Genomic DNA, 15,888 nt, shown 5'->3' on the forward strand with positions numbered 1-15,888 from the left:
TAATTACTGATATATTGCAGCTGGTGTCATGATTTTCCTTAGGATTTTACAGCTTTCTTATTTATTCATATACTAGCTGTAGTACCCGGGTGTTGCCCAAGATAGTAACTGTCTCTGTGTCTCTCTCCCAGTCTCTGTCTGTGTGTCGCTGTCTGTCTGTCTCTTTCCTTGTCTGTCTCTTTCTTTGTCTGTCTGTGTCTATGTCTCGGTCTGTATTTGTATTAGTCTGTCTCCATCTCTGTGTCTGTCTCTCTCTATCTCTGTCTCTATATGTGTGTCTGTCTCTTTCCCCGTCTGTCTTTGTCTGTCTCTTTCCCCGTCTGTCTTTGTCTGTCTCTTTCCCCATCTGTCTTTGTCTGTCTCTTTCCCCATCTGTCTTTGTCTGTCTCTTTCCCCATCTGTCTTTGTCTGTCTCTTTCCCCATCTGTCTTTGTCTGTCTGTTTGCCCATCTCTTTCCACATCTGTCTTTTTGCCTGTCTCTTTCCACGTCTGTCTCTTTGCCCGTCTCTTTGCCCGTCTGTCTCTTTGCCCGTCTGTCTCTTTGCCCGTCTGTCTCTTTGCCCGTCTGTCTCTTTGCCCGTCTGTCTCTGTCTGTCTATCCATCTCACCACTGACATCTTATTACCTCACACATAAGCTTCTTATACTAACAGTTTATTTTGTTCCTATAGCAACCACTGACAGTTACTAATAATAGCATATAGCTCCCACCTCCATTCAGTTTAATGGAAGCAGGATTTTGGAGAGTAACTGTAAAGCGCGGGGTTACATTTTCCCAACAAAACATAGTCTATGACGTTCCCTGAGTCACATGAGGCGTCTGTGCAAAATTTCGTTATTGTAAATGCGACGATGCAAATTCCTTTTGCGGACACACACACACATACACACACACATACATACACTGAGCTTTATATATTAGATTTAGAATATTTAAGATAACTATATACCGTAATTATAATACGTAAAATATAATTGTAATATAGTAGATATAACAATAAATATATACTTTTCTAACTTATATTTAATGAAGCGATTTGTACAATTTTAATGACCAGGCGGCATAAGTGGTGGCACCATTGGAGGAATTACATAGTAAAAGCCTTATCCTTCTTATCCCCTTTACCCTAAATATAGATTCGCCGTACTTTGCGCTTCCTGTGCATTCATCATTAACTAAATAGCCTTCAGGAAAGTTTACGAAATTACAATTTAATGTGCGACCCTCCAACCAACCACACAGCGCTGCCCTAGCGATAACCCCCCTCACCTCCATCGATCTTCTAGTTCATAGAACATCAGCATTTCTTTAATTATTTTTATATTAATTTGTGTAATAAAAAAAGGAAATTAGGTTTAAAAAATAAAAAAGAGTGTTTGATGAGGTTCTTTGATTCCAAACCCACCGGCATTACTCCATTGCTACTTATGTAAATGCTCTTGCCCAGGTGAATTGCCAAATTAGAAATTGTCTGGGACCTAATGCAAAATTCTGGGATCACCGGCCTCCAGGAAGCGGTGATAAAGTCATATGCTCCGCACGGTCTACTAGATCACAGGGCTAATTGCATTAACAGTAGTCTGGAAAATTCATCTGGATTAAATAGATTTTTTTTTTTTTATTTGTCAGCTCACATAACTATCCGAATAAATCAGCACACAGTCATAGCACACTCGTCCTTCACCTTCCGGCAAACTAACTCTGACATTTTACAACGTCTTTAACTAATGGGGGTTTCTTAATAAGGACAGCACCTCCTATTAGCCAGAAGTGTGAATGGCTCAATAATCATACAGAAGGACTACCAAACAATACAGTGTTATAGAATGTAAATGATTTGGCACTCAAAAGACAAGAAAAAAAAAAGAATTCCTTTTCTGCAGTGGGGGCTTCTTAATAAGGACACCACCTCCTATCAGCCAGAAGTGTGAGTGGCTCAATAATCATACAGAAGGACTACCAAATAATATAGTGTTATAGAATGTAAATGATTCGGCACTCAAAAGACAAGAAAAAAGAAAAAAAAAAAAGAATTCCTTTTCTGCAATGGGGGCTTCTTAATAAGGACACCACCTCCTATTAGTCAGAAGTGTGAATGGCTCAATAATCATACAGAAGGACTACCAAAAAATACAGTGTTATAGAATGTAAATGATTTGGCACTCAAAAGACAAGAAAAAAGAAAAAAAAAGCTTTCCTTTTCTGTAATGGGGGCTTCTCAATAAGGACACCACCTCCTATTAGCCAGAAGTGTGAGTGGCTCAATAATCATACAAAAGGACTACCAAAAAATACAGTGTTATAGAATGTAAATGATTCGGCACTCAAAAGACAAGAAAAAAGAAAAAAAAAAGAATTCCTTTTCTGCAATGGGGGCTTCTTAATAAGGACACCACCTCCTATTAGACAGAAGTGTGAATGGCTCAATAATCATACAGAAGGACTACCAAAAAATACAGTGTTTTAGAATGTAAATGATTTGGCACTCAAAAGACAAGAAAAAAAGAAAAAAAAAGCTTTCCTTTTCTGTAATGGGGGCTTCTCAATAAGGACACCACCTCCTATTAGCCAGAAGTGTAAGTGGCTCAATAATCATACAGAAGGACTACCAAGAAATATAGTGTTATAGAATGTAAATGATTCAGCACTCAAAAGACAAGAAAAAAAATAATTCCTTTTCTGTAATGCTTTTTTTTTAGAGTTCAGAAAAAAAAATTGTGAAACATGTCGTATATCGTTGTTGTTGTTTTGTGTATGTCGTACATCCTGTCTGACGTTTCGGCTGTAAGTGTCAGCCTATTTGAAGGATAATCAGGAGGAGTAATCTGGAAGGGGAAGGGAAAGGAACCGTAGATAGGAGGATACAGGGTAACGGCCTTTTCTTGAACCTATAAGTGGTCCTCTATAGGTCCGAGAGCGTCCTAATAAAAAGTGGTGGCTATGCACCATGTGGTTGCTGACGTTGTAGTGGGGTTCAGAGCACCTAAAGTCACTATCTAATATATAAAGCTAAGTGTGTGTGTGTGTGTGTGTGTGTGTGTGTTTCCGCTAAAGGAATCCGCACTGTTGCATCTACAATCACAAAATTTTGCACAGACGCCTCATTTGACTCAGAGAACGTCATAGACTATGTTGTGAGGGGAAAATTTAACCCCACGCTTTACAGTTATTTGAAAAAAAACCTGCTTCCATTAATTCAATGGAGTTGGGAGCCACAATGCAGCCACAGGAATGTTGGCATGTCACAATGCAGCCAGGGAAAGAGACAGACAGGGAAAAATTATTTTCATTAACTAATTGACTTGGATGGGTGATTTTAATCTGAATATCGGTCAAGTTGTAACGAAGTGTTGGGCTCTACATCAATCGATGCCACAAGACAACTATGTAAATAATGGTGATGTGAATGTGTTAATGCTTATTTTATGTATGTGGCCATCTAGTGGCCGGTTTCGGTACTGCTTCTTTTTTAAGGTACCTAGTGACAAGGGCAGTGAGATAGTAAACAGTTAAGAACAATGGGAGTAATTACACATAATATAGTTGTGCGGAGACAGCAGACAGGAGAGTAGAGTAAAGGCCCCGTCACACTAAGCAACATCGCTAGCAACATCGCTGGTAACGAACAACTTTTGTGACGTTGCTAGCGATGTTGCTGTGTGTGACATCCAGCAACAACCTGGCCCCTGCTGTGAGGTCGTTGGTTGTTGCTGAATGTCCTGGGCCATTTTTTAGTTGTTGCTGTCCTGCTGTGAAGCACAGATCGCTGTGTGTGACAGCGAGACAGCAACAACTAATGTGCAGGCAGCAGGAGCCGGCTTCTGCGGAGGCTGGTAACCAATGTAAACATCGGGTAACCAAGAAGCCCTGTCCTTGGTTACCCGATATTTACCTTTGATACCAGCCTCCTCCGCTCTCACTGCCTGTGCTGCCGGCTCCTGCTCTGTGCACAGATAGCTGCAGCACACATCAGGCAATTAACCCCATGTGTGCTGTAACTAGGAGAGCAAGGAGCCAGCGCTAAGCATTGTGCGCTGCTCCCTGCTCTGTGCACATTTAGCTGCAGCACACATCGGGTTAATTAACCTGATGTGTGCTGTAACTAGGAGACTGGGGGCTGGTCACTGGTTGCTGGTGAGCTCACCAGCAACTCGTGTAGCCACGCTCCAGCGATCCCTGCCAGGTCAGGTTGCTGGTGGGATCGCTGGAGCGTCGCAGTGTGACAGCTCACCAGCAACCTCCTAGCAACTTACCAGCGATCCCTATCGTTGTTGGGATCGCTGGTAAGTTGCTTAGTATGACTGGACCTTTAAGTTGGGAAAAGTAGTGTGCAAGCCTGCTGAACACCGGAGCCCCAGAGACGGGGGTGGTTGTGGCAAGGCCAAAAACCAGTATTCGAGACTCAAGCACAGGATGGGACAACATACTACCCTATCCCACCGTAGAGAGTATTAAACCCCAACCCAGGCAACTGTTTTCGCAACCGTTTCCAGCTGTACTAGTCCTATAGCGAAGAGCTGACATAGACGGGCAAACAGGTCGGCACGGAGAAACCCAGTAGATGATCTTTATCTAACAGAGATTGGAAACCGCTAGCCAAACCCAAACCCAAGAGTTTAAGGCGACCATGCCCAGGTTAAATTAATGAGTAGAACCGTAGTGTCAGACAGTGAGGGAGAGGTCAGTGGAACAACAGTAGTAGTACCAGGAACCATGGAGGAGTCTACAGTAAAAGTGTGCGTTGAAGACAAATGCTCCGTACCTACAATGTTCAAGTGTTGTGCCCACAGTGACGTTGTGAAGGAGATAATGTGCGTATCAATTAGTAAAAGACTGTTGAATTAGAAAAATGCATTGGTGTCCCGTAAGCCTCGGCGAGAAATTCCTGGTTTGACCGAGGGCCTAAACAGAGGCATGGCTTGCACACACAAAGTCCTCCCCCCCCACCAGGAATCCCACCAACAGCACTCCCTTCCAGTCATGATTCATGTATGACTCTGCTTGTGCAGAGTCATTGTATGTGTTTGTTTTCCTGCTGTCTGCATTCTCCAGGGTTAGGTCCTATGAAGGAGCCTATTCTGTCATGATTTGTTCCGGGGGTCACGTTGTCTTATCTTGGAACTGTTTTCCTTGGCACGTCACCAGTGATAGTTCCTACTCTGCAGTGTGCGCTTCTGGTTCCTGTGAGTCTGTTCTGATCCTGCCCGCTACCTAGCACTCCTTTCCCTGACCTCCGTCCTTCATGTCTTGTCTGAGCTCCCGGTCTCCCTAACCCGCTCTCTGCTTTGTTATCCAGTCTCCGCTTGCTCCATTATACTTACTTGTCCTCTCGGTTTCAGACCCCGGCTTGCTATCTGACTACAGCGTTGCTCCCCTCCGGCTCCTGACGATACCTCCTGGCTTTCCGACCCTCGGCTCTCACTTGACTTGGGCTCCACTTACCCCTCTGTACCTAAGTGACTTCCCGGCACTGACCTTCGGCTTGATCGACCATTCTAATACATCCTTCCGCGGATGCTCGTGACCTCTAGTGGGCTTTCGCCTAACTACACTCATGCAGGCGTCACACGAGACGATATATCGTGCGATATGTCGGTGGGGTCACATCGTAAGGGACGCACATCCGGCATCGTTTGATATATCATAGCATGTGAGAGCTACAAGCGACGGTGAACGAGCAAAAATACTCACCTTATCGTTGCTCGTTGACACGTCGCTCATTTTCAAAAAGTCGTTTCTTCTTCTCTGCTCCGGTTGTTCATTGTACCCGGGATAGCACACATCACACCATGTGACACCCCGGGAACGATGAACACAGCTTACCTGCGTCCCGCCGGCAATGCGGAAGGAAGGAGGTGAGCGGGATGTTACGTGCCGCTCATCTCCGCCCCTCCGCTTCTATTGGCCGGCCGCTGTGTGACGTCGCTGTGACGCCGAACGTCCCACCCCCTTCAGGAGGTGGATGTTCACCGCCCACAGCGACGTCGCTCAGCAGGTAAGTGCGTGTGATGGGGGTTTAACGACTTTGTGCGCCACGGGCAACTAACTGCCCGTGGCGCACAAACGACGGGGGCGGTTGCGATCGCTCGTGCGATCGCACGATAGATCGTCTCGTGTGACGCCCACACTAGAAGAACTACATCCTGCCTGAGTACTCCCCCAGGTGGAAGCATCACACTTCCCCTTTGCTCTGAGGAGAGAACCGGCGCAGGCCAAGGAGAGAGAGCGGCCGAGCCGAAGCACAGGGAGACTATGTCGGGGTTTGGCCCACGTCCCCACACTCCCCTCTTCGAAATCTACATTTTTTTGGTCGACAATTGGTTCGCAAAGATAATGGACATGTGAACCAGCCCGTAGACTAATGGGTTTGGGTTCATTCTATGAAATTTGGGACTGCAATGCAAAATGGTGATCAAGGGTGGATATTAGCGTTAAGCAAATGGTATGACCTGACATCAAGGAAAGATAAGTTGTCGATAGAATCATGAATTCTCACATCCCTGGGTTATTTCATGTAACAAAGCCAATCGTCTTACCAAGATCTTGGAAAATGAGTGAAATTCGAGATGTGTTAAATGTTCTGCCAGTTCAGCGGGATCCAAGTGATCAAACAGCAGAGACGTTTTCCTTATTCTGCCACTTCCTTGCCCTCGCTGTGTTACTTGCCTTTTCCAGCCATAAGAAGGACTGTAAGACATAACAGCATGAGTTAATTCAGATCTTACCTCATATGGAAATTTCTCCAGAAATGTCGAATTCTACGCGAGATCAGGTGAGATTGAAGAGCAATATGCATATGGTTATTTCTATACAAGAGGCACAAGCATCGAAAATGACCCCAACTTGCAGGAGTAGATGTAGAATTCTTATGCTACGGTATTTTCTTACTTGTAAGACACAAAAATCTACAAAGTGGAACCGCATTCATATAGAGCGATACATAAGTCACATAAGAATGCCTTACAAAATCAATGATGGCAATTTTCTTTCAAGGTAGCATTGTCTATTATTTGTAAACGCAAACCTAAGAAAGAAGTCATCGTAATAGGGGTTTGGACAATGAAATAAAAGGAAAAATAGATTTCTGGATACCGCACACGGGAAAAGAAAATCAAGGGTAACCCGAATGTTGCCTTTACATCATAGCATCATGTAAAAATTTAAGGTAGTTTATTTTTTTAAGAAAAATTACTATGGGATGGAATTGTATTATATCCACCCTGGGAATCAGCTCTCCACTTTAGCACTTGGTCACACCGGGCTATTATGTCATGGGTGATTTCTGGCAACAGAAGGTCACAGCGTTTAACTGCACCAGTCATGGGGTTTCTGGCAATAGAAGGTCACAGCGTTTAACTGCACCAGTCATGGGGTTTCTGGCAATAGAAGGTCACAGTGTTTAACTGCACCAGTTATGTGGTTTCTGGCAATAGAAGGTCACAGCGTTTAACTGCACCAGTTATGTGGTTTCTGGCAATAGAAGGTCACAGCGTTTAACTGCACCAGTTATGTGGTTTCTGGCAATAGAAGGTCACAGCGTTTAACTGCACCATTCATGTGGTTTCTGGCAATAGAAGGTCACAGCGTTTAACTGCACCAGTCATGTGGTTTCTGGCAATAGAAGGTCACAGCGTTTAACTGCACCAGTCATGTGGTTTCTGGCAATAGAAGGTCACAGTGTTTAACTGCACCATTCATGTGGTTTTTGGCAATAGAAGGTCACAGCGTTTAACTGCACCAGTCATGTGGTTTCTGGCAATAGAAGGTCACAGTGTTTAACTGCACCATTCATGTGGTTTCTGGCAATAGAAGGTCACAGCGTTTAACTGCACCAGTCATGTGGTTTCTGGCAATAGAAGGTCACAGTGTTTAACTACACCAGTTATGTGGTTTCTGACAATAGAAGGTCACAGTGTTTAACTGCACCAGTTATGTGGTTTCTGGCAATAGAAGGTCACAGCATTTAACTGCACCAATCATGTGGTTACTGGCAATAGAAGGTCACAGTGTTTGGCTGCACAGAATTCTCCCTGACTTTCCATTGTTCCTGCTGTCAGTATTCATTGGTATAGGTAGCTTTCCTGCTAAATTAATCTCTCCCTTTTGGACCCAGCACGAGCTCGACTTCCACCCAGCTGCTGATCATCAGTATTATCTGGGTGCTTAAATACCCCTTCCTTCCTTGGACTGGTGCTAGTGATATTTTCAGTTCATTCAAGCCTTGCTTGCAAGCAGGTGGCTTGTACTCATCTGTGGTATTGTTGCTGAAAACTTTGCTGAACTTCTACCTGTGTCATCTGTAGATAAGTAGTTCATGCTTTTCCCCCTGTGTGTCCTCCTTGTGTCATCTATAGTGTTTAGTGGGGTTGACAAAGAACTCATCCCATCCGTTCCCTATTTAGGGCCCAGCACTAGGGATATCTAGGGTCAAGTATCCGGCTTGGCGCATAGGTGCTGAACCTATCTAGGGTGGTGAGGGACCCAGGGAGTTTGGTTAGGGGTCACCCTCTTCTCTTTCCTTAGACACAGGGTTTCCCTTCCCTTTTGCCATTTGTTTGGTACTTCCCCATACCTAGCATGACACGTTAGTAATGACTAATGATGGACGAGTGTGTTCAACATTACTTGATACTCGATCGAGCATCGCGGTGCTGGAATGGGTTATTCATGAAACACCAAAGCACAGGCTCCCTTTATTGAATGATGGAAGCCGGCACCCCATTGAGAGCCACTTTCAGTCTCTGAATGGCTCTCACTGGGGTAAAAACAACGTTTTCGGATGTAGTGTGTCCAAAAAAAACCCAAAACCCCTCCCCGGGAGATACTTCTGCCTGTATGTGGGCAGAGAGATGAATTGGCCAATCATTGACTTCCATTAAACTCGTTACTCAAGTTGAGCCTACCCAAGCGTCTGACCTGCTCGAATCAAGAAATGAGCACTCGAGCATCTGAGTGGTAACTTTTTATTTTGAGTACCAAGCACCAAGCATTGTATTGCTCAATAATTATTAGTATTGACATCCCGACGACCAATGACTGCAATGCTCAGGTGTCTTGCGGTCATGACTAGAGATGAGCAAGCATGGTCACCACTGCTTGATACTTGATTGAGCATTGGGGTCTTGGGTACTCGGCTGAGAATCGCGGGTGCTCGAATGTGTCATACGTGAAGCAAAAACACAAACAGCCGGGGTTTCCTTCAATGAGTGATGGGAGCCGCCACCCCAGTGCACGCCATTTGCAGTGTCTGAATGGGATTCTTTTTGGATGTAGTGTGCCAAAAAAAAAGAAAAAAAATCCCTGCCCTCCCTCCCCCTGGAATCCATTTATGGCTAGCTGTATGTGAGTGGAGAGCCGAACTTCCCAATCATTGACTTCCATAATACTCGTTACTCGAGCTGAGTCCTGTCTAACCTGCTCAACTCGAGTAACGAGCACCCAAGAATTTTAGTGGTCGCCCATCCCAAGTCATGATGTCATTACTAACGAGACAATCAGAACTGCAGCTCTGGAGTGTGGAACATATTCAACCGCAGCTCCATTCATGCCCTTTGGAGCTGCGGAGTGTTAAGGCCCTGTTACACAAAATGACATCGCTAACGAGATGTCGTTGGGGTCACGGAATTCGTGACACACATCTGGCCTTGTTAGCGACGTCGTTGCGTGTGACGCCTACAAGCGACAGCTAAGGATCAAAAATACTCACCTAATCGTTGATCGTTGACACGTCGTTCATTTTCAAAATCTCGTTGGTCGTTGTGGACGTAGGTTGTTCGTCATTCCTGAGGCAGCACACATCGCTATGTGTGACACCTCGGGAAGGAAGAACAACAGCTTACCTGCGTCCTCAGGCAACGAGGAGGGCGTGTCGATAATGTGGCTGGTCTCCTCCCCTCTGCTTCTATTGGTCGGACGCTGTGTGACGCCGCTGTGACGGCGCACGAACCTCCCCCTTAACAAAGAGGTTGTTTGCCGCCCTCAGCGATGTCGCTAGGGAAGGTAAGTCTGTGTGACGGGTGTTAGCGTTATTGTGCGCCACGGGCAGCGATTTGCCCGTGATGCACAAACAACGGGGGCGGGTACGCTCGCTAGCGATATCGTAACGTGTAAAGCCCCCTTTGGTCTCCTTTTTTCTGGCTGCAGTTGGACGTCTGACTTACTGCCCAATTTTCTAAAAATTGCCCCATCTGCCAATTGGTACTGTTCCCAGTGGTCGGACACCCACTCATAAATTATCCACTATCCTGTGGATAGATAACGTTTCAATGGACAACTCCTTTAAGTACTCAAGAGGTATTTTTCCTAACCAATATGTTGACTTGTCGATAAAACTACAGATGCAGGTTCCTGAACCGAGCGGTATCAGGTGGGTAACTTGTCAGACAACTGAAGGTTTAGATGTTTTTCCTACATGACAATGTCTGTGACTCGCCCACTCTTCTGACATCTTCTAGGAATAGAATTTTCTATATAAAGAAGACCTTTCCTCAAGGCTCAAAGGCCGGCTTCTAAAGACGACTGAGACAATTCCCGAGAGGAAAATAAGGGTTTTTTTAAGATTGAACAACAGTCGTAGAAATAACACTTTGTTTCCTCTCGGTTCCACTCAGTTCCGAAGTTCTCATGATCATTCATGGAATATAAATACATCCAAAGCTGTGATATGTTCACGCAAAGTGATCGTCCTGCATTATTTAATTGCAACGATCTTCCAAAATTTTGTTAAAAATGCATAGTTTTTGTATGATTTTCAAAAACTGATTTAGAGTTTTCACACCGATTTTCAAAAATAGCAACAAGAAACAGGATCACCGTGTGTGAACATATCCTCAAAGGGACGCTGATCCTCGAACTTAACAGTTATCATCAGAAAATGACCTATTGTTTAAATAAGGTTTTTACGTTATATATATTTTAACAAAAAATTGACTTTTTTCATATCATGATGTTTATTAAAAAAAAAAGAAGGGAAAAGAAAAAAAATTGTGATCTTGCAATTTTCACGCTGGCCACTGGGGCTTTTTAGACTCATTCCTATCCTTTCAGGAAGAGTTTACAGCAGTTTCCTTATCATCAGAGGCAGGATTATAATGACAGGTAATACCTCTGTACACATATACACAGCTGATAACACAGGATCCACAAATCACACCTCTATACACAGCTATCACAATAAATGATGTCACAGCTCCTCCTCCCTTCACAATGACATTTGAATTGTGGCCATGTACAGGTGTTGTTTCTTGAAACAGGAAGTTAGAGTTTAAAAGCACCATTCACACCTCTGTACATAGCTGATAACACAGTATCCAGCTATCATAATAAGTGATGTCACAGCTCCCCTGCTCCCCCTCCCTTCACATTGACATCTGCACATGCTCATTAGAGACTTTCATAGAAAAGAAAGGATTGGGTTACAACCATTGTGGCCATGTACACGTGTTGTCTCTTGAAACAGGAAGTTAGAGTTTAAAAGCACCAATCACACCTCTGTACACAGCGGATAGCACAAGATTCAGCTATCACAATACGTGATGTCACAGCTCCCCTGCTCCCCCTCCCTTCACAACGACATCTGCACACGCTCATTAGACACTTTCATAGAATATAAAGGATTGGGTTGCAACTATTGTGGCCATGTACATGTGTTGTTTCTTGAAATAGGAAGGTAGTGTTTAAATACACCAATCACACCTCTGTACACAGCTGATAGCACAAGATCCAGCTATCACAATACGTGATGTCACAGCTCCCCTGCTCCCCCTCCCTTCACAATGATATCTGCACACGCTCATTAGACACTTTCATAGAAAATAAAGGATTGGGTTACAACCAATGTGGCCATGTACGTGTGTTGTTTCTTGAAACAGGAAGTTAGAGATTAAAAGCACCAATCACACCTCTGTACACAGCTGATAACACAGGTTCCAACTATCACAATAAGTGATGTCACAGCTCCCCTGCTCCATATCCCTTCACAATGACATCTGCACATGCTCAATAGACACTTTCATAGAATAGAAAGGATTGTGTTACAACCATTGTGGCAATGTACGTGTGTTGTTTCTTGAAACGACAGGAAGTTAGAATATAAAAAGCCCTAGTGGCCAATGTGAAGGTTGCAAGATTTCTTTCACCCTCATGTGGATTTGCTAGTGTGTAAAGGAGAACTCTTCCGGTATTAGCACTGGTCCCTTCTGTCAAACAATAAACACTTTTACACCCAATATGGTTAATAAAACCATTTACACGTCATCAAACAGATTATTCTAGTGGATTCTAGACTTTTCCGGTTTGTGATGTTTTTCCTTCATCCCATTTCCCCCATTTTATAACATCCAGTGCCCCCACTGTATAGCATCCAACCCTCCGCTGCGCTCCTAGTTTATAACAGCCAGCACCTCATCCCTCTTGTACAACCTATGGCCGCTTGCCCCCGAAGTATAACATCTGGCCCCCGCCCTTGTGTATGACCTCCGGCCCCCTGCCTTACCGTCTGCCTTTCTTTACTAACATGTGAGAGCTCATTGATACCAGCGCAGTCCTGTAATAAGACTCTCCGGTGAAACAAGTCCGTTCATGACTCTTCTTCCCTCCTAAATCTTCCCCCATCACCTGTGAGTGATATTATTGGTAACTGGAAGGAGCCACAACAACTCAGTCATGAAGTGAAGCCCATGTAACGCTAAAGAGCAGGGGGCCGAGTGCTGAGGAGCAGAGTTGAGAAAAATCACCACCACTCTGATGACCTCATCTCATAACTGCAGAATCCAGACCTCCTCTGGTAACATCAGTACAAACACTGTGCCCACCGGGAGCTTCATGGCAGACTAGCTGCAGTCGTTCATCACCAGGCATAATGCCAAGCCATACATCACCAAGCACAATGCTGAGCATCAGATGGAGTGATGTACAGCCACCTCCACTGAAATCCTTCCCAGAAGAGAGTGGAAGTTCTTTAAACTGCAAAAAGGTTCAGACTCCTATGCATCTAGACTGGAATATCATAAAAGCTCCTGTAGGCATAATAATGTGTATGTGTCCCAATACTTTTTGGCCATATTTATATCATGTACTTAAAGTGGTGTACCAAGTTTGATAGTTATCCCCTTCCATAGCATCAGCTGATAATTTCATGATCATTAGGGGCCAACTGCATCTGAAGAGCCTTGAGTAAAAGGAGTGGTGTTTGATGATGCGCACTGCAACGCTATTCAGTCTTAATGTGACCACTGTAGATAGACGATTGCTGTGATTGTTTGGTTTTTGACACTCCCGTAAGAATCGGTTGAGCAGCAGTACACATGATCAACCTCTGCTCCATTTACATGGGGCACTTCAAAGCCCTGTTTATTTTAGGATTAGTGGAGCACCAGGGGTTAGAAGCCTAGCAATTGGGACTACTGGAGATAGCCAATTGCTGTGATCGTCTAGTCTTCGACACTCCTGTAAGAATCGGTGGAGCAGCAGTGCACATGATCAAACTCTGGCCCATTTACATGGGGCTCTTCAAAGCCCTGGGGATTTTTTAGGATCAGTTGGGCACCAGAGGTTAGAAGCCTAGCAATTGCGACAACTGGAGATAGCCAATTTCTGTGATCGCCTGGTCTTTGACACTCCCGTAAGAATCGGTTGAGCAGCAGTGCACATGATCAACCTCTAGTCCATTTACATGGGGCTCTTAAAAGCCCTGTTTTTTGGGATCAGTGGGGCATTAGAGGTTAGAAGCCCAGCAATTGGGACTACTGGAGATAGCCAATTTCTGTGATCATCTGGTCTTTGACACACCCGTAAGAATCGGTGGAACAACAATGCACATCATCAACCTCTGGTCAATTTAAATGGGGCTCTTCAAAGCCCTGGTATTCGGGATCAGTGGGGCTCCAGAGGTCAGACCCCCAACAATTGGGAGTACTGAAGATAGATAATTTCTGTGATCATCTGGTCTTTGACCCTCCCGTAAGAATCGTTGGAGCATCAGTGCACATGATCGATCTGTGCTCCATTTACATTGGGCTCTTCAAAGTCCTAGTTTTTGGGATCAGTGCGGTATCAGAGGTTAGAAGCCCACCAATTGGGAGTACTGAAGATAGACAATTTCTGTGATCATCTGGTCTTTGACACTCCCGTAAGAATCGGTGGAGCAGCAGTGCACATGATCAATCTCTGGACTATTTACATGAGGCTCTTCATCAGAGTCCTGGTTTTTTTTTAGGATCAGTTGGGCACCAGAGGTTAGAATCCCAGCAATTGGGACGGAGCAGCAGTGCACATGATCAATCTCTGGTCCATTTACATGGGGCTCTTCAAAGCCCTGTTTTTTGGGATCAGTGGGGCACCAGAGGTTAGAAGCCCAGAAATTGGGACTTCTGGAGATAGCCAATATCTGTGATCGTCTGGTCTTTGACACTCCCGTAAGAATCGATGGAGCAACAGTGCACATGATTGATCTCTGCTCCATTTACATGGGGCTCTTCAAAGCCCTGGTATTCGGAATCAGTGGGGCACCAGAGGTCAGACCCCCAGCAATTGGGAAGTTATCCTCTATCCTATGGGTAGAGGAGAACTTCTAAACTTGGTACAACCCCTTTAAAAAAATCCATTCCAATGATTGGAATTTAGCTTTGGTAAACCCATTTTTAAGAATTGAAGAGCTAGTTTCTCAGTCATGAGGCAACACAAAGGACCTTTCTACTTTAGCAGAAATCGTCCAACATTGAGCCTCTAGGAGGACTTTTGTGACATGATGTATGAAGCCGTTGCATCCAACACAAGTGTGATTGTTATACTTTTGCATCACAAGTTTCCCGATCTCAGGACGACCATTACATACACACTCTCAATGTCTATGAGACTGCTCTCCCTGCGGTTTCCTTTGTTCTCCAGAGCTCTCTTCAGGTCTCGAATTTGATCCCCCAGTTCTGGATTTAGGTCAAACTCAGCTGGGTACTCCGCTATCCAGAACCTGAAAGATACAACAGAAATAGTCCTGCGTTACGTGACCGGCCGAGGTTACACAACAACGAGCACCAGATCTAATTAATGCTAATAGTGGTGAAATGTGCAGCTACCTGACAAGGTGACAGATGCGTTCTCGTTCTGCATTATCGCCAGCCTCTGATGTAGAAAATGGTCAAGGAAAAGAGATTTTTCACTGGGGGCAGTCGCATGAACGAAGAAATGTGCGAAATCTAACACAAATTACCGTACATGTTATACTTATCCAGTGCGTCCTGATAAGGTGCATTTCTGCAATAAATATACAGCTCTGGCAAAAATTAAGAGACCGCTTCCAAATTTTCAGTTTTTCTGATTTTTCTCTTTATATTTTTGAGTGAAATGTAAATTGTTCTTTTATTCTATAAACTACTGACGACGTCTCCGAATTTCCAAGCAATAAATTTTCTATTTATTTTCTGAAAATGAGAAATGGTCAAAATAACAAAAAAATGCACAATGCTTTCAGACCTCAAATAATGCAAAGAAAACAAAATCATCATTTAGAAACAACAATACTAATAATGTTTTACCTCAGGAAGAGTTCAGAAATCAATATTTTGTGGAATGATCATGATGTTTAATCCCAGCTTTTATGCATCTTGGCTGCTTTCCACCAGTCTTTCATACTGCTTTTGGGTGACCTTATGCCACTCCTGATGCAAAAATGTAAGCAGTTCTTCTTTGTTTGATAGCTTGTGACTATCCATCTTCCTCTTGATTACGTTCCAGAGGTTTTCATTGGGGTTCAGGTCTGGAGATTGGACTGGCCATGACAGGGTGGTCCTTGATCCACACATTGATTGACCTAGCTGTGTGACATGGTGCATTGTCCTGCTGGAAAAAAACAGTCCTTAGAGTTGGGGGAACATTGCCTGAGCAGAAAGAA

At 44.2% G+C, this 15,888-nt stretch overlaps 1 protein-coding gene across 2 annotated transcripts in view; it reads right to left on the minus strand.

Moving 5' to 3' along the window:
* RASGRP2 (RAS guanyl releasing protein 2) overlaps positions 1–15,888 on the minus strand; it is a 195,631-nt gene that overhangs the window by 75,476 nt on the left and 104,267 nt on the right. For both annotated transcript variants that reach the window (XM_075326074.1, XM_075326073.1), the window contains 3 exons: positions 15,074–15,122; positions 14,836–14,967; positions 6,539–6,689 (listed from right to left, as the gene is read on the minus strand). In XM_075326074.1, coding sequence (XP_075182189.1) covers positions 6,539–6,689; positions 14,836–14,967; positions 15,074–15,122 — 332 coding nt within the window. The remainder of the gene's footprint in view (positions 1–6,538; positions 6,690–14,835; positions 14,968–15,073; positions 15,123–15,888) is intronic.

Source organism: Anomaloglossus baeobatrachus, chromosome 10 (genome assembly GCF_048569485.1).
Source record: "Anomaloglossus baeobatrachus isolate aAnoBae1 chromosome 10, aAnoBae1.hap1, whole genome shotgun sequence".
NCBI lineage: Eukaryota > Metazoa > Chordata > Amphibia > Anura > Aromobatidae > Anomaloglossus > Anomaloglossus baeobatrachus.